Below are 23,064 nucleotides of genomic sequence, written 5' to 3'. Positions count from 1 at the left end.
ACTGAAAAAAAATATTCAAAGATGATTCCTTGGATTTACTCAATTTTTATATGTTAAGTGGTTGTAAACAATTTATTTGGGCTGAATTTAAACAAACAAATTAAGTTGAACATTGCTCAATTTAATTTGTTTGTTTAAATTCAACACAAATAAATTGTTTGCAACAGTTTTGCATGCAACACTTTTTTCAGTGTATCTGATGGCCAGAATAAGAGAAAGTTTTTATATATTGTTCGTTTATATATTGTCGTGTTCACCCTGATTTTATATAAAATTCACTTTAATGTGTGATATGACTAAAAATTGGGCATAAATGAATATTTTCCCAATTCAAATGAGTAGCGGCTTGAACCTGGAAACAGTATTTCATACGTCACGACTTAATAAGCGGACTGATTAGGGATGTAAAGTAAGATCACACATTATAAGTGCTACTAAACAGTTTATATCTTAATAAGAGGCAGGTAATAAGCCAGTATAAGCGGTGTGAATTGTTTCTTAAATGGAAGTGTTACCTTAATCTTCATTTCTTAATTCATACCATTTTTTATTGGTTTGGGGTTGTGTTAATGGGTTTAGTAATAGGTTTGCCAAAATGTGTGTTTTTATAGAAATTTTAATATTTCAGCCTTGCCTCCTTTCATGACTCTAATGTAAAATAGGAACCAAAAAATACTGACCCTCAAGACCTAAAGTACAAAAAAGACAGCTGAAACCTATTTAAAATGCAGTATTTAGTCTCAGTGCCATTAAAATCATGCAGATTTGTTTAACAGGTTTCATTTTATTGGCAAGGCTTCAAGCTGTGCAAATAGTTTAACATTCATTCATTCAGATTACTCTTATTTTTTCAAAAGTCTTTTTGATTTCATGGTCATCTGATGTTTAGCTTTATATTTGTATTTAAAAAGCGGTTAGTCATGCTACTTTAAAGGTGAGTTAACCCATTATAACTGACTGTTAAGCTGACTTATATTTTATAATTATGCAGATAGTTCATTTACTTAATCATTTTAAGACAACATGTTTAATTTCATTTTAAATAAAGTCAACTAATTGCTTTAAAAGCACTGGATTTACTCACTTTTCACTTTCATTCACAGATCCTTCTGTTTCTATTTACCTGAAGCTGAAGTCAGAATTATTAGCCCCCCCAATCGGAATAATCAAATAAATAAATATAGCTTAAGGGGGCTAATAATTTTGACCTTAATATTTATTTTTTTTAATTAAAAACTGCTTTAATTCTAGTCAAAATAAAACAAATAAGACTTCCTCCAGAAGAAAAAATATTATCAGACATACTGTGAAAAAATATTTGCTCTGTTGAACATCATTTGGGAAATTAAAAAAAGGAAGAAAAATATCTATATTGTCACAATCACCAGCGATCATAACTCCGCTGGATCTCATTCACAATAACCTATGGACTACAAATCCGCCATTCATGGACTACATATTCATACATGCATTCCGTTCACACACACACACGCTCCTCATTTCCACTGATTAGACTCCCAGCTGATACAGCTTCTGGACTAATGACACACACTACTTTAACAGCACACACACTGACTTCCCTTGCCGAGACTTGTTATCTGTATAGTAACATTTCAACACGTTCTCCTAGTCTTGTTTTCCTGTGTTTTGACCCTAGTCTTGTTTATTCTTATTGTCCCTGTCTGCCGCCTGCCTTCCGACCTCTCGCCTGTTACATATATACTACGATTCTGGACTGCCTTTATACATCTGTTTGCACCTGTGTTGACCTTTGCTTGCCTGACTTTGATTAAACCTGCAAGTGGATCCTAAACTTCAGTTGTCTTTGTCACTCCCCGTGTTACATATATAATCACAGGAGGGCTAATAATTTTGACTTCAACTATATGTAAAAACAACAACCACACTTTAATTTTGTTTCCTGGGATGGCCTTCATGACAGACAACCTGTGCAGTGATTCAGTGAATTTTATCTTTGAGCTGTTCTGCACACACAGTTTATATATGGATACAAGATTTCTGTAAACATACAGGGCCCTATCATACAACTAGCGCAATGAGACGCAAGACCTGTTTGCCCCGACGTGTTGCTATTTTCAGACCACGCAACTTTGATTTTCCCAGTTTCCGCCACGCTGTTTAAATAGTTAATCCATTTGCGCCACTTTGTGGACTCATGGGTGTTCCGGTCTAGAAAAGAGGTGTTTTAAGGTGCATTGTGGACATGTTGCTATTTTGAGGAACTAAAATAGACTGTGCAATAGACCAGCTGAGAGCAGGTCTAAAGTCCAGAGCAGGGGGCGTCAGTTGAGCGCCTCGCTTACACATTGCTTAAAACACACAGGATGTACAGCAATACACAAATATCTAGAATTAAAGGATTAAAATATATAAAAAAAATATTGTTTTCTAAATAAATAAAAAGCCACTGCCTCCATGCCTCCATCTCGGGGGGCTTTTTTAGGTTATTCATGGCAACCTGCTTTTGTATAATGTTATTATTACTAGCAGTATTATTTATTATAGCATATTAATATTTATTAAAAACAAGTTTAAATTTGTCCACCTGTCAGGTTTTAGACCATATGGAGCATAGCATGTGTATAAACAGTATGAACACACTTCGTATTGCTTATTTATTCGGTTCCTGAATTTAGAAATAGTCTTGAAACAAATCTTTGTGCTTCACAAACTAAATTAATTATGTAGGCTAATGGATGTCTGTGCGTACAACACGTTTCCTTATCCATGAAAGAGAGAAAGGGAAAATGAAGAGGCAAAATTGAGGAGGCTTAATCTTTATTCTTTAACTGTTTTCTCACCAGTGAAGCGTTCAGTTTTTCCACTAACAAAGTCCACCATGTAAATAGCAAATGCGCCATGGCTGACGCAACTGACTCTTAAAGGGAATGGGAGATCTCTGATTGGTTTTTTCTCAAAACACACCCACAACTCATTAAGAGAATAAGCTCAACCCTGTTAGACCGTGCACCACGGCACAAAATGTATTTTTTCGTCCTTAAAATAGCAAAAGTGGATTCAGACACGCCCTTAATAATTTTGCGCCCTGCACTTTAGGCTTTGTGCCTAGATAGTTAAAATAGAGCCCACAGTATCCTTTAAATCACTTAAAGTGTCTGGGTCTGGGAGTATATATAAAAATATATATAATAAAGACTTTTGTCTGTGGTGTAATTTTTTACAGCAAATCAACACAAAATAAAGCCTTAAATATTGCCACAAATTTGAAGAAAAGCCGCAGCAAAATCAGTCATTTTAGGCTGTAAAATTCAGAAAAAAAGTCCCGCGAAATCCTGGAGGGACTGTTTAATGCACTTCACTATTCCCTCCCAACATCTAAAGATTGATGCATCAGATATCCTGATCAGAAATGCCTTTTTAAAGAAAGCAACTGTGCAAGTTGACCATACACACACACATTTGATAGAGGCGATTAACAAATATGCAGTCTAATATTTGCACCCGCGTGGCGTTAGGGAACATTAAGCTAGCCCGGGCAGTCTTGCATGAGAAAGTTTATTGTCTTCGCCTTGTAGATGAGACATTTGCTGCTCATTCCTCCCCCTCCTTTAAAGTGTTTTGCGACTCGTCCTTTATGAATAGCAATATATTTGCAATAATACAGGCAGTGCGAAGAAATGAAGCGTAGTGGGGGAAGTGTGAGATATGGGCCAATACTGCGAAACACAACAGCAGTTCTCCAGTGCGCACACATTCAGGCATCGCAACCAACTCAAGGACATATAGAGCAATCACATGGCCACACTGCTCTATTACAGTCATTACTGTAACAGCGCTGGAAAACTGTCATTTGGCATGTCAGTCATCTGGAATGTGATTTGGCTCTGGTAATTTGTACTGACGTTTTCACACGCTGGGGTTTCAGAGGTGATCTCGTCTCAAACTGTGCTCGGGTTTGCAATCAAACGTCAGAAGGCTTTGAAATTAACTGTGCATCAAGTTCTAGTCAATGTGATAATGCTTTTGAATGGATTTTCTCTGTACATTTCCAAGAAGACAACATTGATATGAAACAAAACGTTTCTTTTTACGAAAAATAACATCAACACAGCAAAAACTGCTTTTATAACTTAGAGTTTTTGTCTTGTTTCTAGTCCAAACTTCTAAAAACTCTTAAGAAGTAAGGCTGCAAGATATTGGAAAATCTGACATAGCGATAATTTGTATTTCTGCAATATATATTTCAATGTGAATACAGTTTCACCAGATAACTTAAACAGCTTTATTTGAGAAGAAGTCTACATTCTAGATTGATTGGGGTAATTTTGTAGGGGAGTAAGTCTCGAATAATATAGAGCAATTAAATTACAAGGGTAGATAAATACAATATAGCTGTTACAGACACCAACAATCTAGCTACTATGTCTCTGCCACCGATTGAACTACAAAGCACAGCATGCACCGCGCACACACACCGGTTCCTAATCTCGTCTGATTGCAAACACAGCTGAAGCTCATGAACTCATAACACAGACTATTTATACACCACATTCACTCACACACATTGCTGAGTGTTTGTTTGTTTCATTAGTTAAACCAAACCTGTAACTTTACGTAGCATTTTGATTTCCTTGTCTAACCATGTTTTTTATTCTTGTATTTTATGTTATCTACTCCTAGCCTTGTTCCTAGTTTATCTTACCTCTCTCTTGTTTTGACTACTGTACTGCACTGTACCTGTTTGTTGATGACAACTTCTGGATTATTTATATGTACCCGATTGCTCGTGTTGTTGACCCTTGCCTGATTTACGAACACTGTAAATAAATCTGCATTTGGATTCGCACCTCCGTGAAAGCCTCCTTCAGTTACAATAACAAAGATAAAAGTTTTATTTCTCTATTCATCCATGGATGGATGGATGGATGGATGGATGGATGGTTGGATTGGTTGATTGATGGATGGATTAAATGATGCATGGATGGATAGATTGATCCATTGATGGGTGGATTGGATGGATTGGTTAATTGAGAGATGGATTGAATAATGAATTGATTAATGGATTAACTGATGGATGGATGGATGGATGGATGGATGGATGGATGGATAGATAGATAGATAGATAGATAGATAGATAGATAGATAGATAGATAGATAGATAGATAGATAGATAGATAGATAGATAGATAGATAGATAGATAGATAGATAGATAGATAGATAGATAGATAGATAGATAGATAGATAGATGTATGGATGGATGGATAGATGTATGTATGTATGGATGAATGGATGGATGGATGGATGGATTGATTCATTGATGGGTGGATTGGATGGATTGGTTAATTGATGGATGGATTGATCCATTGATAGGTGGATTGGATGGATTGGTTAATTGAGAGATGGATTGAATAATGAATTGATTAATGGATTAACTGATGGATGGATGGATGGATAGATAGATAGATGTATGTATGGATGGATGGATAGATGTATGTATGTATGGATGAATGGATGGATGGATAGATGGATTGATTCATTGATGGGTGGATTGGATGGATTGGTTAATTGATAGATGGATTGAATAATGAATTGATTAATGGATTAACTGATGGATGGATGGAAGGATGGATGGATGGATAGATGTATGTATGGATGGATGAATGGATGGATGGATGGATGGATAGATGGAACCATTGATGGGTGGATTGGATGGATTTGTTAATTGATGGATGGATTGAATAATGAATTGATAAATGGATTTACTGATGGATGGATGGAAGGATGGATGGATGGATGGATAAATGTATGGATGGATGGATGGATTGATCCACTGATGGGTGGGTTGGATGGATTGGTTAATTGATGGATGGATAGAATAATTAATTGCTTAAAGGATTAACTAATGGATGGATGGATGGATGGATGGATTGGATGGATAAATGTATGGATGGATGGATAGTTGGTTGGAGGGATTAGTTGATGGATGGATTAGTTGATGGATAGATGGATGGATTGGCTTATTGATGGTTGGATGGATGGGTAGATTGATGAATGGATGGATTGGTTGATTGATGGATTGATTGGTTGACTGATTTATGGATAAATTGATGGATGTATGGATGGATTGATTGATGGGTGGATTGGTTAATTGATGGATGGATTGAATAATGATTGGATTAATGGATTAATTGATGGATGGATATATGGATGGATGTATAAAGGAAAATAATGAAGTAAAACAAAAATGAGTGAAAAAAGAGCAATTGTTTTGAGGAGGAAAGCGTACAATTGAATATATATTTATATAGGTTTCCACCCAGAGAGAGAGAAAGGAGAGGAGAGGAGAGAGAGAGAGAGAGAGGAGAGAGAGAGAGAGAGGAGAGAGAGATGAGAGAGAGAGGAGAGAGAGAGAGAGAGAGAGAGAGAGGAGAGAGAGAGAGAGAGAGGAGAGAGAGAGAGACTGACCCCTGGCATTAATCTGAATCCTCCTTACAGGATTATTCTGAATCTGTGGGCTAAGATGTCAGCGAGTCTCTGGCTCTCACACTATTTCTCGACACCCTCCCGGCTCCAGCCGAGCCCCGTTTGTGAGAAATAACAACACTGACAGCTATATTTAGCCGAAGCCCTCTGGATCTCCCCATTAGCCACCTCTCAGTCTGTGAGCTCCAGCATCTCCTCGCAGATCACACACACGTCGCACACCTGAGAGCCTCACAGGAGCAGATACAGTCTGCGCTATTACCAGCAGCTGCGATTCTCACACGCACACACACACACAATTCTGCCAGGATTTGGGGTTTGTCATTTGCAAGTGTCATCACTCTGGGGATTTGTGGAGCAGCTAAGAATCAAGGATCATCTATGCAACAAATGTGCATTTTGAAGCATGAGATGGGAAAAAGTGATGAAAACCCTAACCCCTAATTTCAACGTTTTTACAATCGTCATATTTGACTTGTGTGAAAAAGGGTTGATGAGAATAATGAGATGGAAACACATTTGCTGAATAAACTCTGATGTGGCGAACATACACCCATGCAACTCCTTGTTATTATGCTTGCCTTGTTTATTGGATTAATGGATGGATGGAATGATTGATGGATTAATTGATGGATGGATGGATTTTTGAGGTGGTTTTTGACTTGAAAAAAAGTTCATAAGAATAACATTGCGAACATATATCCATGCAACTCCTTCTTATTACACTTGCCATGTTTACTGTTGGCTATTAGGTTACCAATACTACAGTCAGCCACTCTACTTGGTGGAAATATTTGAATATTTGGGATTTTTTTTTTTTTTGTGCAAATTCTGAAAAAGATTCACTTCATGTTACTTTGAAGACCTGATTTAAATAATAAAAACAGGGATGAGTGGATGGATGGACAGATTAGTCGATTGATTGATGGATAGATGGACTGATTAATGGATTAATTGATGGATGGATGGATGAACTGATTGATGGATTAATTGATGGATGAATGGATAGATCAATTGATTGATTTATGGGTGGCTGGATTGATTGATTAATTAATTGATGAATGGATGGACAGATTGGATGAATTGGATAGATTTTTGATGTGGTTTATGACTTGTGTGAAATAGATTGAAATTTGGGAAAAGATTTTCATCATGTTACTTTAAATATCTGATTTAAAATGATAAAACAGGGATGAGTGGATGGATTGATGATTGGATGGATGGGTGGATTGATTGATTGACTGATTGATTGATTGATTGATTGGTTAATTGATGGATGGATGAATGGATTGGTCAATTGATTGATGGATGGACTGATTGATGCATTAATTGATGGATGGATGGATGGATGGATGGATCAATTGATTGATTTATGGATGGATGGAATGATTGATGAATTAATTGATGAATTAATTGATGGATGGATGGATGGATGGATGGATGGATGGATGGACTGGATGAATGGGACAGATTTTTGAAATGGTTTTTGACTTGTGTGAAAAAGGGTTCATGAGAATAATGAGAGATGGAAACGTATTAGCTGAATAAACTCTGATGTAGTGAACATACATTCATGCAACTCTTTGTAATTATGCTTGCCATGTTTACTGTTGGTTACTAGGTTACCAATACGACAGTCAGCCACTCTAACAACTTAATGGAAAAAGATGGAAGTTTTGGATTTTTCTTCTCTTTTTCCGAAAAGATTTGCTTCAGGTTACGATGGAAACTTGATTTAAAATGATAAAAAACAGGGATGAGTGGATTGGTTGGTTGGATGGATGAATGGATGGATATATGGATGGATGGATGGATGGATGGTTGGTTGCTTGGTTGGTTGGTTGGTTGCTTGGTTGGTGGATGGATGGATGGAAGGATGGATGGATGGATGGATGGATGGATGGATGGATGGATGATGGAATGGTCGATTGATTCAGTGGTTCCCAAAGTGGGGGTCGGCACCACCCGGGTGGTCTTGGGAGAATGAGGAGGGGTCGCTTAGCGATTTCCAAAAAAACTAATTCATTGTATTAATCTTTTAGAATGACCATACTAAAGAACAAAAAAGTAGTTAATAGTAATATTGTTAACATGTTAATAATAAACATTAAAAACCACATGTAAATTAAAAGCCATCAGTCTTTCGATTAAACTTCGAGGATTTGTAGGTTAAACTTTCTGACATCTTTACAGCCCTCACATACATTAAAAATAAATACAGGCCACAACTAAACATGGAGGATGGTCACCGAGTGGCATTCTCCAAAATTAAATGATGAATAGACTTGGGCCTATTGATATGTTGTGTGCAAGGATTATATAGCTATAACCACCTCAGAGAATATTGGGGGTCACGAGTCACTTGCATTGTTTTGTTTGGGAATCGCGGGTTGAAAAGTTGGGAACCCGTGGAATAATTCATAAATGATTGATTGATTGATAGATTAATTGACGGATGGAATTTTGGAATTGAGGTGGTTTTCGACTTTAAAAACAGGGATGAGTTGATTGGTTGGTTGGTTGACTGATTGATGTGTGGATGGATTTTTGAGATGTTTTTTGAATAAACATTACATCTATGCAACTCCTTGTTATTATGCCTGCCTTGTTTACTGTTGGTTACTAGGTTACCAATATTTCAGCCAGCCACTCTAACAACTTAATGGAAATAGATGGAAATTTGGGATTTTTTTTTCTATTTTTTGGAAATTTTTTAAAATATTTGCTTCATGTTAGGATGGAAACTTAATTTAAATGATAAAAAACAAGGATGATGGATGGATTGATTGATTGATTGATTGATTAATGGATTGATGGACTGGATGAGTGAATGGATGGATGGATGGATTGGTCAATTGAGTGACGGATGGATGGATGGATGGATGGATGGATGGATGGATTTATGGATGGATGGATGGATGGATGGATTGATTCAATGATTGGTTGGATTTTTGAGATGGTTTTTGACTTGTGCAAAAGAGTAACAACTGATGGAAATAGATGGAAATTTGGGATTTTTTTTCATCTTTTTTAAATTTTTCAGAAGATTTGCTTCTTGTTAGGATGAAAACTTGATTAAAATGATAAAAAACGGCACCTGAGAGCCTCACAGGAGAAGGTAGAGTCTGCGCTATTACCAGCAGCTGTGACACACACACACAGACATACGCACACATTATTCTGCTAGGATTTGGGGTTTGTCATTTGCAAGTGTCATCACTCCGGGGATTTGCGCAGCGGCAAAGAATCAAGGAACATTTCTGGAGAATCTCAGCTTGATTTCCTTTTTAAAAAGTTACTTGCAGATTATCCCTACCTCACCATTTCTAACTCTGCCGATCGTCTCTTTTGAAAGCAACTGGATATCAGAGCGTGCTCATAGAGACATGAGAAATATCTTACCGTCTTTGCCCACCACGAAATCCAGGTGGTTGTATGTGTAGGAGATGCCGGTCTTGGTCTCCACCTGCGGTCTCTTGAGGGTGGAGTAAATCTTTCCCGGACTGTTGTCTTCCGCCTGACGGAGCTTCCTCAAGCCGCAGCCCATTTCTGTCCAGTGAGTGTACACTTAAGCCTAGGATAAAAAGACATGGTCAGACGATGTCTTAAATGTTCAGAACAGAACTGCTGCAGACTCATTTAAAGGTTCAATGAAATCACAAAAATCAACCTACAATAAAAACAAAAAAATAAAGCCTCCAAAAAAATTAATGACAATAAATTACTAATAGAAATACGAATAAACAAAGTATGTTGCTAATGTAGATTACTCATAGGTTAATAAGTTCCTTTTTTATTATTATTAGTGTCATCTTTAATCATATGTATTTATTATATAATAAAGCAGTTTGCATGTACTGTGGTCAACAGTACTTTTAGCCACTGTACACACAGTATGCAAGGCTTAGTGTTTAATATGGATGAGATACAAGCAGTGCAACTTCCAGACAGAGTCAGCTCACAGGTACACTAGAATATCAATGTCCTTAAACCAAAAGACACGACTACAAAACCCACAAAAAACTGCCATTTTAATTTCACTGACTGTCTTTGATCTCATTTTGTCTACATCCATTTATGTTGCCTTCATTCAGGTGCTTCCCATGAGGAAATTCGTTTGTCAATTTTCCCATGTCTCACCCTAATTTGCTTCCATGCGCACAACAACAACAATAAAAGTGTTTTTCAAGTGAACGTACGTCACGATGGAGGGAAAATGGAGAGTCTTAACTTCCAATTCATGCTGACTTTAAAGACCTGCCATTAAAGGGATGGTTCACCCAAAAATGATTACTCACTCTTCACTTGTTACAAATCTATAAGAGTTTAATTCTTCTTTTAAAAAACAACAACAACAACAACAAACAGATATTTTTCTAAATGTTAGAAACAGGTAACTATGGACCCTTTTCACAACTCCAGGTTTCTCAGTAGCGGAAGTCATCATAGTTCGATAAACTTAAAGTGAAGTGATGGGAGAGTACAACAAATATATATTTTTTACAAACCTATTTGCTGAAATAATGAAAGAAAAACTCCCTAGCAGGCACACAACATCATAAGACGTTAATATTAGCTTAGATTTAGCTTGTGACGTTAGAAGACCAAAGTTCAATGTCTAGCCAGCATCGAAGTACAATGTTATTTTGACGTTGAAGAACGACATCAAATGACGTTGATATTTGGTTGATTTTAGGTTTTGCTGGAAAGTGACCAAAATCCAACGTCGAGCTAACATCCTAAACTAACGTCATATTGATGTAGAGGTCTGCATTCCCACGGCTATACCACAGGAGCTGTGGGACCCGAGGTGATTTCTTGCGGCGCGGGAATACATTTCCGAATGATTTCCAAATAAAACGCGGTAGCGGTCGGTAACTCTGGTGTAATTTGAACGTAAGAGTTCAGTCTAACAATATAGCGCTCCTGAGAGATAGAAAGAGAGAGAGCATGTATCCGCCGTGGTGCTGTGTGTATCACTTGTTATAGGCTGTCTGGACTCTGTACCTGGGTGTTTTTTGGGAAGCATATTTAATCGGTATACATTTTACATTCGTCCTTGGCCCAATATGTACCTGCTATGTGTATAGCAATACGCTGATATGATATATGAAACACAATCGGTAGTAGGCAAATATAACGAGTGCAATCTGACTTAAAGAAGTCAGTCCCTTACCAGCCACAAACCTCACCGCACGTCATGCGGCACTCATGTCTCATCACAAAGGGGCAAACAAAACATTTAGCCTACAATCCTTGCACAACCTACATTTTTATCTGTTATCTCTCTCTCTTTTGGTAGTGCCCAGTTTTAAAGTGTGATTTTGGAAACCAGATCTAAACTTAGCAGGAACGGTCGGGTTGGGTAGAAAATTATTCAAAGTGGGCAGCGGGTTAACAAAGGCTGAATATACAGCGGGAGCGGACGGGTGCGGAATAAATTCAGGCGGGAGCGGGACTAAAAGATCAGTCCTGCGCAGATCTCTATATTGACGTCAAATACTGACATTTATTTGTCAGTTTTGGCAACCAGAATCCAACGTCTGATAGACATCATAGTGGTAACGTCCATACAACATCAAGTCGTAACATCTTTAGACTTTGATATTTGGTTGATTTTAGGTTGGATATTGGACATTGACGTCGGCCTGACATTGGGTTCTGACGTCAACGTGATTTTAATTTCCAATTAAAATGCAATGTCCCCACAACGTCGGGATACAACATTAATCTGACGTCATGTTGACAAACTGTGCCTGCTGGGTCCACGATGGTGTAATGAAGACTTTCAAAAAAAGGAAAACAATTGCATGAGGCTGATTTCGGCAGCCAGAAGAGAAAACAATGACAAATTTACTGTCCCACCCATAGAGACAGCATTACAAATACATCGCATATATGCGGTTAGTTATAAGTAAATGTATGCAAAGATTATATAATACATACATAAATACATATAAATTTTCATACTGTTTTTAAAATCTAAATATTATAAACGTTCAAGGATATAAGATGCTGATGACCGTTAAACAGTGACCATAACAATCTTGTGAAAAGGGTGCATTGATTTCCGTCAACCTGATTTCACCAAGTAGGGACATGTTCTTGGATTAACATCTATTGGCTCGTTTCCACTGACTGGTACGGTACGGTACGGTTCAGTTTGGTACGGCTCACCTTTATCAGGCTCTAACAAGGGTACCCTTTTGGTGGGCGTGGTGTATGACAGAAAGTTTCAGTCGACGTCATTCTGGCTCGAGGAAATGTCTACAATAAAGCTGTATGGGTCGTTCACATATCATATGAGAAGCACTTCTCACAAAACAGATGCTTCATACACATAAATACTTCTGTATAATGTTTATTACTAACTTTTCAATGAACATGAGTTGATTATAACTGAAGATCAATGACAGTGCGAAACAGCCTACTGTAACGTCTGTAATTATATTAAATAACTAAATAAATGAACATATATAAACACATACAGCCCCTTACAGTCTCCGATATGTTACCAACTACAGAAGAACTACACACAGCAGACATTCGCCCGTATTTAATGTGCTCCTTTTTTCCCGGCTTCTCCTTTGTTTCTTCGCGCTTCACTCTCGCGTTTGTCAGTGTCTGACAGGATCGGGTTTTAAAAGCACATCAATAATCAAGCGCAGGTTATTATCATCAGCTCAAGAAGTTTGTTATTTCAGATATAATGTTAGATGGGCGGCGTGCGCTAGCAAGAAAGCAAAACCGCTCGCGCCTCAGACTGGCTCGTAAAAAACTAAGGGGCACAGGGTAAATCTGCTCTTCTTCTTGGATTTGTGGCTGTTCATCAAGATGACGACAAGGTTTGTTTGAGCCCAGATCGACCATGGCCCGTTATTATATGTATTTATAATTCCGCTAAAATCTCTCGCTGTGTTTTTCAAACATGGCGGGTTTTTTGTTTTCATTCTGGCTTGTTGCGTAAGCGAATGACGTATCTCTGTAAACCAATAGCGTTCAGCTGCGCGTGTGGCTCCGCCTTTTGGTACCCTTTCTCGTGTTTGGTACCCTTTCAAAAGGGTGCCGAAAAAGTGGTACGGTATGGTTCGGTTCGGTACGCTTTTTGACAGTGGAAACGGCCATAAAAGCGTACCAAACCAAACCGAACCGTACCGTACCACTCAGTGGAAACGGGCCATATGTTGATCCTGGAACAACATTCCAATCAGCCAATCAGAATTAAGGGATACATTTACCGTTTATGTTAAATTTAGGCTTATATTTAGGTTTTGTTGTTATTATTCCCCTCTGATTTTGGGAAAAATTTACAGTTATGGTTGGGTTTATGGATAGAGAATAGGTGTGGATTACATTTTCGAACAAAAATTGTGTTCCAGGATCAACATAGATGTAATGCAAAATCGCATCATACTTGGCAAAAATCATGACGTGCCATTGACTTCCATTGTTTTGTTTTGTTTTTTTCTTTTATGGAAGCCGTTGGTTTTCCACTTCCTTTCACTCAGGTACCGCCTCATCAAAAAGCAGAAAAAGACCCAATTAAGGGTGCACTAGATTACTAAATCAGCTGCTAAATAAATAAATAAGAGGCATAAATGGGCTTCAGCTCATCACGGGAGCCCAATCTCTCAACTGGCAGGCAGGGAATTAACACGTCCAGCCATGGAAGAGGCCAAAAGTGCTCTCTGTTCATCAGCCAAAGTGCCTTCTTTTCCAAATCTGAAGTGACAGGCGCAGACAGTCACGAGCAGGTAATATTCCATTGTGACCAGCTGATTAAACCTAGGGTGGGCCATTGATGAAGAATACTCTCTATTATGTTCCTGTCTAATTACAGTGGCCGGACGAATAATCTGAGAGGCGGCGACGGCCGAGGGTTCTAGAGAATGCACGGTTAATGAGGTGAGCCGCTCGAATGAAAAGGTGAGAATCAATCACAGAAAATCAAGGAGCAGATTGTTCATTAGGAGTCAGAATAATGCACAGCGTGCCGGCAACTCCAGCGGCACAGCGCCTTTAATTAGGAGCCAGACGAGAGGCCATGCAGATTTATGAACACTGTCATAGGAATCACTGTTTCCAGTGACATGGACATGAATGGATGCGTTTAGCTATCCATGGCTGAATCCAATCGGGGAAATGGGATCTAGGATACAAGAGTCGTACATCAGCTATTGGATTTTTACTTTTTTTTCCCCTAATTTGATCGATTGGCTGAAGGGGAGGGACCATTTTAAACTTTTTGAGTTGTAAAGGAAAAATGAGTTTGGTTCACAGCTGATATTACATTTACATTGACTCATTTAGCAGACGCTTTTATGCAACGTGAGGATAAAAGAAGCACTTCAAATCATTAGAGGGTTGAAGTACAGTTGCAGTCAAAATGATTCACTCTCCTGAGAATTATTATTGTCTTTTTCAAATATTTTCCAAATGATGTTTAACAGAGCAAGTAAATTTTCACAGTATTTTATTCAGAAGAAAGTCTTTTTTTATTTCGGCTAGAATAAAAGCAGCCATTTTTTTAAAACAATGTTAAGGTCAACGGTGCTTGATTTGTGAATTGCGAGTTCCTGGAACAGATGGGGTAACGAATCTGGAATGTTACCCCAGGATGTAGAGGTGTCATGCACGAAAGTGGAGAGCAGAGGCAGGGGAGTGGGGGTGGGGCTTTGGAATGGCGGAGGGGTGTTGCGGACGAAAGTGAGGAGCGGGGGGTGGGAGGTGGTTGTGGGGGAGCGGGGAGTGGGGGGCGTTATGGGGGGCGGGGTGGTGGTCGAAGGGTTGTCGCGGATGAAACTGAAGAGGGTTGGGGAGTCGCGGAAGAAAGTCAAAGTGAACAGCGGACGGGGGAGGAGGGCGGTTGAGGTGGGGGATCGGTAAAATAAGGTACCGGATCAGATTTCAGAGGTGCCGGATCTGGCATGTTCCGGCACAAATTAAGCCCTTAAGGTCAATATTATTAGCCCACTTAAAAAAAATAATAATAATTTAGGGACTGAAGACACCAAGTGATGAAGTGTTTCAGGTGTAATTTTGTCCCGTTCTTCCTGAAAACAATTCTTAAGCTTGTCAACTGGGGTCTTCATTGTTACATTTTGCGCTTCAAAATGTGCTACACGTTCTCTATTGGAGACAGGTCAGGACTGCAGGGAGGCCAGTCAAGCACCTGCAGAATGTAGTTTTGCATTGTTTTGTTGAAATATGCATGGGTATCCATGGAAAAGAAGGCAGCATATTGTGCTCCAAACTATCAATGTACTTTTCAGCATTAATGGTGCCATCCCAGAAGTGCAAGTTACCTTTGCCAAGAGTACTGACACAACCCAATACCATGACAGACCCTGGCTTTTAGACTTGTTGCTGGTAACAGTCTGGATGAGCTTTTTCTTCTTTGGTTCGGAGCACACGGGTGTCCATTTCTTCCCAAAAATACCTGAAATACTGATTCATCTGACCACAGTACATGTTTTCAATGTGTGATGCTCCATCTCAAATGCCTTCGAGCCCAGAGATGTCAACAGCACTTCTGGACACTGCTAACATAGGGTTTCCTTTTGGCACAGTACAGTTTTAAGTGGCATTTGTGAATGTATTGTGGTACTAGGCATGGGACGATAACTGGTTTTAAGGTTTACAGTGGTTTTGGAAATTCAAGGTTTTAAAACCGTTAAAATTTTCTGTTATACTGTTCCTATGGTATTTGTAAGTTGTTGTTTTTTACGACTATTTTATTGAGGGTTTTTTTAGGGCAACAGTAGAAGAGGACACTCCAGATAAATGATGATCCATGATTCAGGAAACATCTCAAAAAACAAATCTCTTATTAACTTACATCCAGCATGCTCCAGACCTGAAAAGGGCAGTGGCTTACTTTTTATCCAAAAATAAGAAAGATATCCAGAGATGCCTTTCCAAGTTGAAAAGAAATCTGTGTTCAATTATTTATTTTCATTATTTAGCCTGTCATGTTTACTGTTCCAAAATAATTAAAATGTTAAAAAATATATTTACCATGTTCAATGTGGAAAAAAGTTGTTGTTTTTTACCCAGACATTTAAAACGAATATATTTTAGAGCAGTAATTACAATACCGTAATATCATGATGTTTTTACCCAAGGTTATCACACCATCAGAATCTTATACCTGCCCATGCCTAGTGGACAAAAGTTTGCCAAAGTATTCCTGAGTCCATGTGTTGATATTGCTTATAGATGAATGAGGATTCTTGATGCAGTGCCACCTGAGAGCTCAGAGATCATTTTTGTTCAGCTTAGGCTTGTCCCTTGTCCTTCACGCACAGAAATCCCTCCAGACTCCTTGAACCTTTTATTGACGTTATGCGCTGTTGAAGGTGAAATATCCAAATGTCTCCCTATATTTCTTTAATTCATTGTTTTTGAACAATTCAATCATTTTCTCATGTATTTGTTGGCAAACTGGCAATCCTCTGCCCATCTTTGCTCCTAAAGGACTAGACCATTCTTGGATGCTGCTTTTGTATCAAATCATAATTACAATCACCTGTTTCAAATCAGGGCTGCACGGTGGTGCAGTGGGCAGCAAGTTCACCTCAAAGCAAGAAGGTCGCTGGTTCGAGCCTCGACTGGGTCAGTTGGCATTTCTGTGTGAAGTTTGCATGTTCTCCCCATGTTCGCGTGGGTTTCCTCCGGTGGTGCTCCGGTTTCCCCCACAATTCCAAGACTTGCGGTATAGGTGAGGTGGGTAGGCTAAATTGTCCATAGTGTATGTGTGTGAATGAGTATGTATGAATGTTTCCCAGTGATGGGTTGCAGCTGCAAGGGCATCCGCTGCATAAAACATATGCTGGATAAATTGGCGGTTCATTCCACTGTGGCGACCCCAGATTAATAAAGGGACTAAGCCGAAAAGAAAATTAATGAATGAATGTTTAAAATCGCTGCATAATTTACATGATTTACCAATTTACCTGATTACTAGTCCTAAACTGCCCCTGTCCCAACTTTTTTTGGGATGTGTTGCAGGTCTAAAAGATAGTAAAGAATGTATATTTACAAATGAAATAAGGTCGACCAGACAAAACATAAAATATATTTTGTATTCATACTAGTCTGCAAGGAAATACAAGTCAAAGTAAATTTAGAAATCACTGCTTTCTTTGTTTATTTGCATTTTCCATACTGCGCCAACTTTTTCTGATTTGGAGCTATATATACAATTTTGTAAAATGAGACATAATAGGTCGCCTTTTAGCGAAGAACAGAAAACATCTTCCCCGTAAGCATATCAGGGCCATAATTCATCTTAAAAGGCAGAACTGCTCGCTTTCAAATCTTTCCATCAGATGGAAAAATAACAGACTACCCCTAAAATATCAATTTTTGACATAACAACAAGCACAAAGTGGCTTTTTCAGCAATCACTCCATGTTTTGAGCCGAGACGCGAGCTCTCTAGAGGCAACAGGCTAAGCATGTGCTCCATCGGAGAGAGAAACCAAGCAAAATAAAAACCAAAGGGGTGGTGCGGTGCGTGAGGAAAACAAAGTTGGTTGGAGGGGCTGATATTTGCATAGCTGATAGAGATTGGGAAGAGGAGGGGGGGGGTTATGAAATGAAGCGGCGAGGTATTTTTAGAGCTGACGGAGGAAGTGGGAGATGTTTATGATTTTCAGAGCGACTACTCCCTCCCCGAAGTTCTGCTTCACGCTACGAGTCTTTGGCAGCACCGTCTCTCTAGTCAACCTGGCAACCGCTCCCTTATGCACTGTATACTGACAAGAAAAGAGTTCACATCCAATATGCCATTGCACTCAAAACACAAATGTAACGTGAGAGTCTCCTTAAGACTTTTGGACTGTTGCTGAGCGTTCTCTTTGTTTTTAGCGAGACGCATTAAATCATGTGCCATGGGAAATGATTGTAGAAATCGCAATGTTCACTGTAGTGAGCCAGTGAAAAGAGAAGCCAGCTATGATGATTTTATATTCGTCACTAGTCTAATTCAATAACTGCGTGCAAAGGACAAAACTCCAATGTCACGGTTTGCGGCTGTGCTCAAAGCTGCGGTTCAGCTCGTGTTTAGAAATGCATTCCCTTAAAGAGGGACTCAAAAAAAAAAAGAAAGAAAAAAAAACACGGCTCTCCCTCTGACCCATTTTCTTTAATGTGGCAAATAAGGCAAACCGACACAAGGCACGGTTTCCTGTCTTGTGCTTTTGTCTGTTCAGCAGGGGAAAAATGCACTCCTGGGGTAGGAATGAGGCAGTCCTCCTGTCTGGACTTCCTTTTTCCTTCCTGGACGTCCTGGTCACAACAAAGACCCCTCACCTGAGCAGGACATTGTGGGGGACTGCCTTAAGAAAAGGACTATACTGTAGAAAGACTAGACAGTAGAAGTCAAATTTTTTAGCCCTCCTTTTTCTTTTCAAATATTTCCCAAATGATGTTTAACAGAGCAAGGAATTTCTTACAGTATTTCCTATAATATTTTTTCTTCTGTAGAAAGTTTTATTTATTTTATTTCGGCTAGAATGAAAGAGGTTTTTTAATAATAAAAAACGCAATTATTATAATAATAAATAAAATATTATTATAAAAAAGCTAATATTATAATAATAAATAAAATATTATTATAAAAAAGCTAATATTATAATAATAAATAAAATATTATTATAAAAAAAGCTAATGTTATAATAATAAATAAAATATTATTATAAAAAAGCTAATGTTATAATAATAAATAAAATATTATTATAAAAAAGCTAATATTATAATAATAAATAAAATATTATTATAAAAAAAGCTAATGTTATAATAATAAATAAAATATTATTATAAAAAAGCTAATGTTATAATAATAAATAAAATATTATTATAAAAAAGCTAATATTATAATAATAAATAAAATATTATTATAAAAAAGCTAATATTATAATAATAAATAAAATATTATTATAAAAAAGCTAATATTATAATAATAATATAATAAGCAAATAAAAAAGGTCAATATTATTAGCCCCCTTATGCAATATTGTTTTCAATTGTCTACGAAACAAACCACTGTTATACAATGACTTGCCTAATTACCATAACTTGCCTAATTAACCTAGTTAACCCTTTAAATGTCCCTTTGAGTACTAGTATGCTGAAAAATATCTAGTCAAATATTATTTACTGTCATCATGGCAAAGATAAAATAAATCAGTTATTAGAAGTGAGTTATTAAAACTATTATGTTCAGAAATGTGTCTTATGGAGAAATAAATCACACAAAAAATGCTAGGTTGTTGTAACCCAATGTTGGGTCAAATATGGACAAACCCACACTGGTTGTTATTTTTAAATTAAATTTAAATGACAATTTTTAACCCAATGGCTTGGGTTTTTCTCAACATTGGTTTAAAACAACTAGGGCTGGGCGATTTGGCCTAAAATCAAAATCTCGTTTAATTGAACATTTTAACTCGATTACGATTGATGGACGATTATTTTAGTCATTTATTTTTTGTTTTTTGTCTCATAGTTCACTTACAAGTTTTGTACAATATAAATGCTCAGATATTACAAGTAGGGTTGTCGCGATAGCATTAATTAATCTTACAATACTATACCAGCTGATGTATCATGATACCAAGTAGTATTGCGATAGGATTATATTATAACTCAAATTATTTAAAAAAATGTCAGAAATACTATATTTTATGTTATAATAGGGCTACTTGAATGTTATTCATAATTCTCTTAAGGCCAAAAGTATTATTTGCACCTCACTTCACCTAAAATGTATTCATTCCTTTTGTTTATTTTGTAGATAACTGACCAAAAAACCCCATAAAAATAAAGATACAAATTATACCAAATGTCATTTGTTACAAAGTGAAGTTTAATTTTAAACTAATTTCGAGAGGAGCATGTCCTCATGACTGACCCAGCTGGTCCACATTAGCTAGTCATGATCCTCCAATCAAAGGATCCCAAGTCACTATATATATCCTCATTTCCTCTCTACAACTATCTTCGTCTGGAAGAAACCCCCCTCCTCCCCTTCTTCCACCTTTATCCAGAATGGGCAGCACGGTGGCCCAGTGACTAGCACTGTTGCCTCACAGCAAGAATACCAATGGCGTTGGGTCTTCACCTGGCCATCTGGTGTTTCTGTGCGGAGTTTGCATGTTCTCCCCGTGTCCGCGTGGGTTTCCCCCGGGTTCCCCGGTTTCCTCCCACCATCCAAATGTGCTCTATATTATAGATAAAATAAGCCTAAATCTTTTTTCTAATGTCTTACTCTCAGGAAGTTCACCTTGGCCTCAGCAGCAGGGGAGTTTCAGATCGACCTAAGCACAGTCTCCCCTCACCCTGTGAAAGGAGGGAGCCCTGGGCTCGAGGATCCCTTGAACTCAGGGCTCTCTCTCGGGACAGCAAGCCAAACAAGTTATGTATAAATCGTGAGCTTGGTGTGAACTCTTGAAAAGGGCATTTCTCCAACACAATTAGGCTATATGGTCAATAATTAGGCTATAAGTGGTCAATAATTGTTTCAATCTTGCTATTTTGTTTTTATCTTCTATAGTTTCTTTCAGTCTTATCAGGTAACAATCCAAAGTAATTTAAAACGTCACTTTGTGAGTTGTTTTTTTTTTTAAGGGATTGTCACGGTCACTAATAAATCATATTAACAGGAACAGAAATGAACCGATTCAGATGTGTGTATTTCAACTGAAGCGTAATAAAAAACGTGCAACAGGCTACCATGAAAGAAGCGAATTTTTCACAGTATTGCAACTCTAAAGTTGATTATTATTCAAATAAAATGGTCTATTGTTGCACAAACATGTGAGCATCTTAGTGACTTTTCCCACATTATCTATAGTAGATAAACCATTAATGACGTTACTAACGTTTACAAACTACAGTGGCACTGCCGGTATTTTGGAGTCATAGTATCACGATACTACCGGTAAACCGAGCATCACTAATTACAATTGAAAGATTTTTGAAACTGAAATTAAAACACACTGCCTAAAACATGACTCTCTGCGCCGCCCACCGTCACCGCTACCAAACCGACCAATCACAAAGCTTGCGCTACGCGTAGTTGTGACGTATAAGTACATTTTTTTGCACGGTGTGTGGGTATGCGATGGCTGCGCCGAACTGTACACATGCTCGTAGCAGAAGTATAATATCATAATAATATAATAAATAAAAATCACAATATAATAAGTGTAATTCAGCCTTAACAGAGTGGGGTCATGTGACTCCACACAGTAAATTGACCTGGAAAAATTTGATCGATTATAGGTTCTGAATGTCAATTTCGATTACTTTTTGATTAATCACCCAGGCCTAAAAACAACCCAGCTATTTTTATTTATTTATTTATTTACAATTCTTTCACTTAAACACTAGCTAAAGCAGCATAATCCATTATCACTCATGCATAACATGTTTGAATCTTCTGCTGCATTTGATTTGACTTCTCAACAATGTATATATCTAACATCACATTTGCTTGCATACTATAATTGAAGAAGTTCTACACATATGGTTAAGTTTTTATATTGATTTGAAATGATACATACATTTTATATCTGTTTTGTTTTGACACTAATGCAGATCATTATTTTTTGACAGCTAAAGGCACTTTATACATACCCAGGCCAAAACGAAACATATTTAATTAATAGTGCAAATCTATTAAAGGTTAATCCGTATTGTTCCCAAAAGCAAAACATAAATAATAAATCTAACTCTCTTATCTTTTGTTATTACTATCTTTTTGTTATTTTCATGTGCATTTTTGCCTCAAAAAGAGAAGAAATACAATTCATAATTGTGTTGTGTATAACTATAATTACATTGACCAATTCCACAATGTGAATATGCATCATAACTTTCTTAATTTTGTTATTTGTCTGATTTTGTGCTCTTTCCATGTACATTTGCCTCTTAAATGTGGTTGTGTATAACTATAATTACACTGATCAAATGTCCAATGTGAATATGCATTATTATAACCTTCGTATGTTTTGTTATTTGTCTGATTTTGTGCTCTTTCCATGTACATTTTAAAAAATAAATATAATTCATAATAGTGTTGTGTATAACTATAGTTATCCTGATCAAATACGCAAAGTCAATACGCCAATCAATTCATCCAGTTTTGTGTTCTTTCCATGTGCATTTTTGCCCCTAAATTAATTATACTGATCAAACTTCCAACGTCAATATGCATTTTAACCTTCTTATTTTTGTTATTTGTCCAATGTTGTGCTCTTTCCATGTGCACTTTAAACAATAATAAATAAACAGATAAATAAATAATAATAATAATATTATTTTAATAATATTAATAATAAAATAAATAGATGTAGGGGCGGTTTGGGGAGGGGGGGAGCTTACAATTCAAGTATTTGGATAAATCTGTTCTCAAAATATGACAGGAATGGATTCCAAACTTTGAAGAATCTATTATTTGAGCCTTGAGTGCTATATTTCTTTGAGTTTATTTTTTTCTTTGAGTTTTTCTAGCCTTAAATTTGCCATGACATTTTCTACCCATTTAGTATGTATCCATGGTTTAGTTGACTTCCACTGCAGAAGTATAAGCCT

At 37.3% G+C, this 23,064-nt stretch overlaps 1 protein-coding gene across 1 annotated transcript in view; it reads right to left on the bottom strand.

Moving 5' to 3' along the window:
• LOC130243405 (raftlin-like) overlaps positions 1–23,064 on the bottom strand; it is a 227,051-nt gene that overhangs the window by 184,239 nt on the left and 19,748 nt on the right. Inside the window, exon 2 of the mRNA XM_056475567.1 lies at positions 9,869–10,040. Coding sequence (XP_056331542.1) covers positions 9,869–10,013 — 145 coding nt within the window. The 5' untranslated portion in view covers positions 10,014–10,040. The remainder of the gene's footprint in view (positions 1–9,868; positions 10,041–23,064) is intronic.

Source organism: Danio aesculapii, chromosome 16, assembly GCF_903798145.1.
Source record: "Danio aesculapii chromosome 16, fDanAes4.1, whole genome shotgun sequence".
Lineage (NCBI taxonomy): Eukaryota > Metazoa > Chordata > Actinopteri > Cypriniformes > Danionidae > Danio > Danio aesculapii.
Note: the sequence above shows the minus strand (reverse complement) of the source record. Positions and strands in the feature narration are given on the sequence as shown.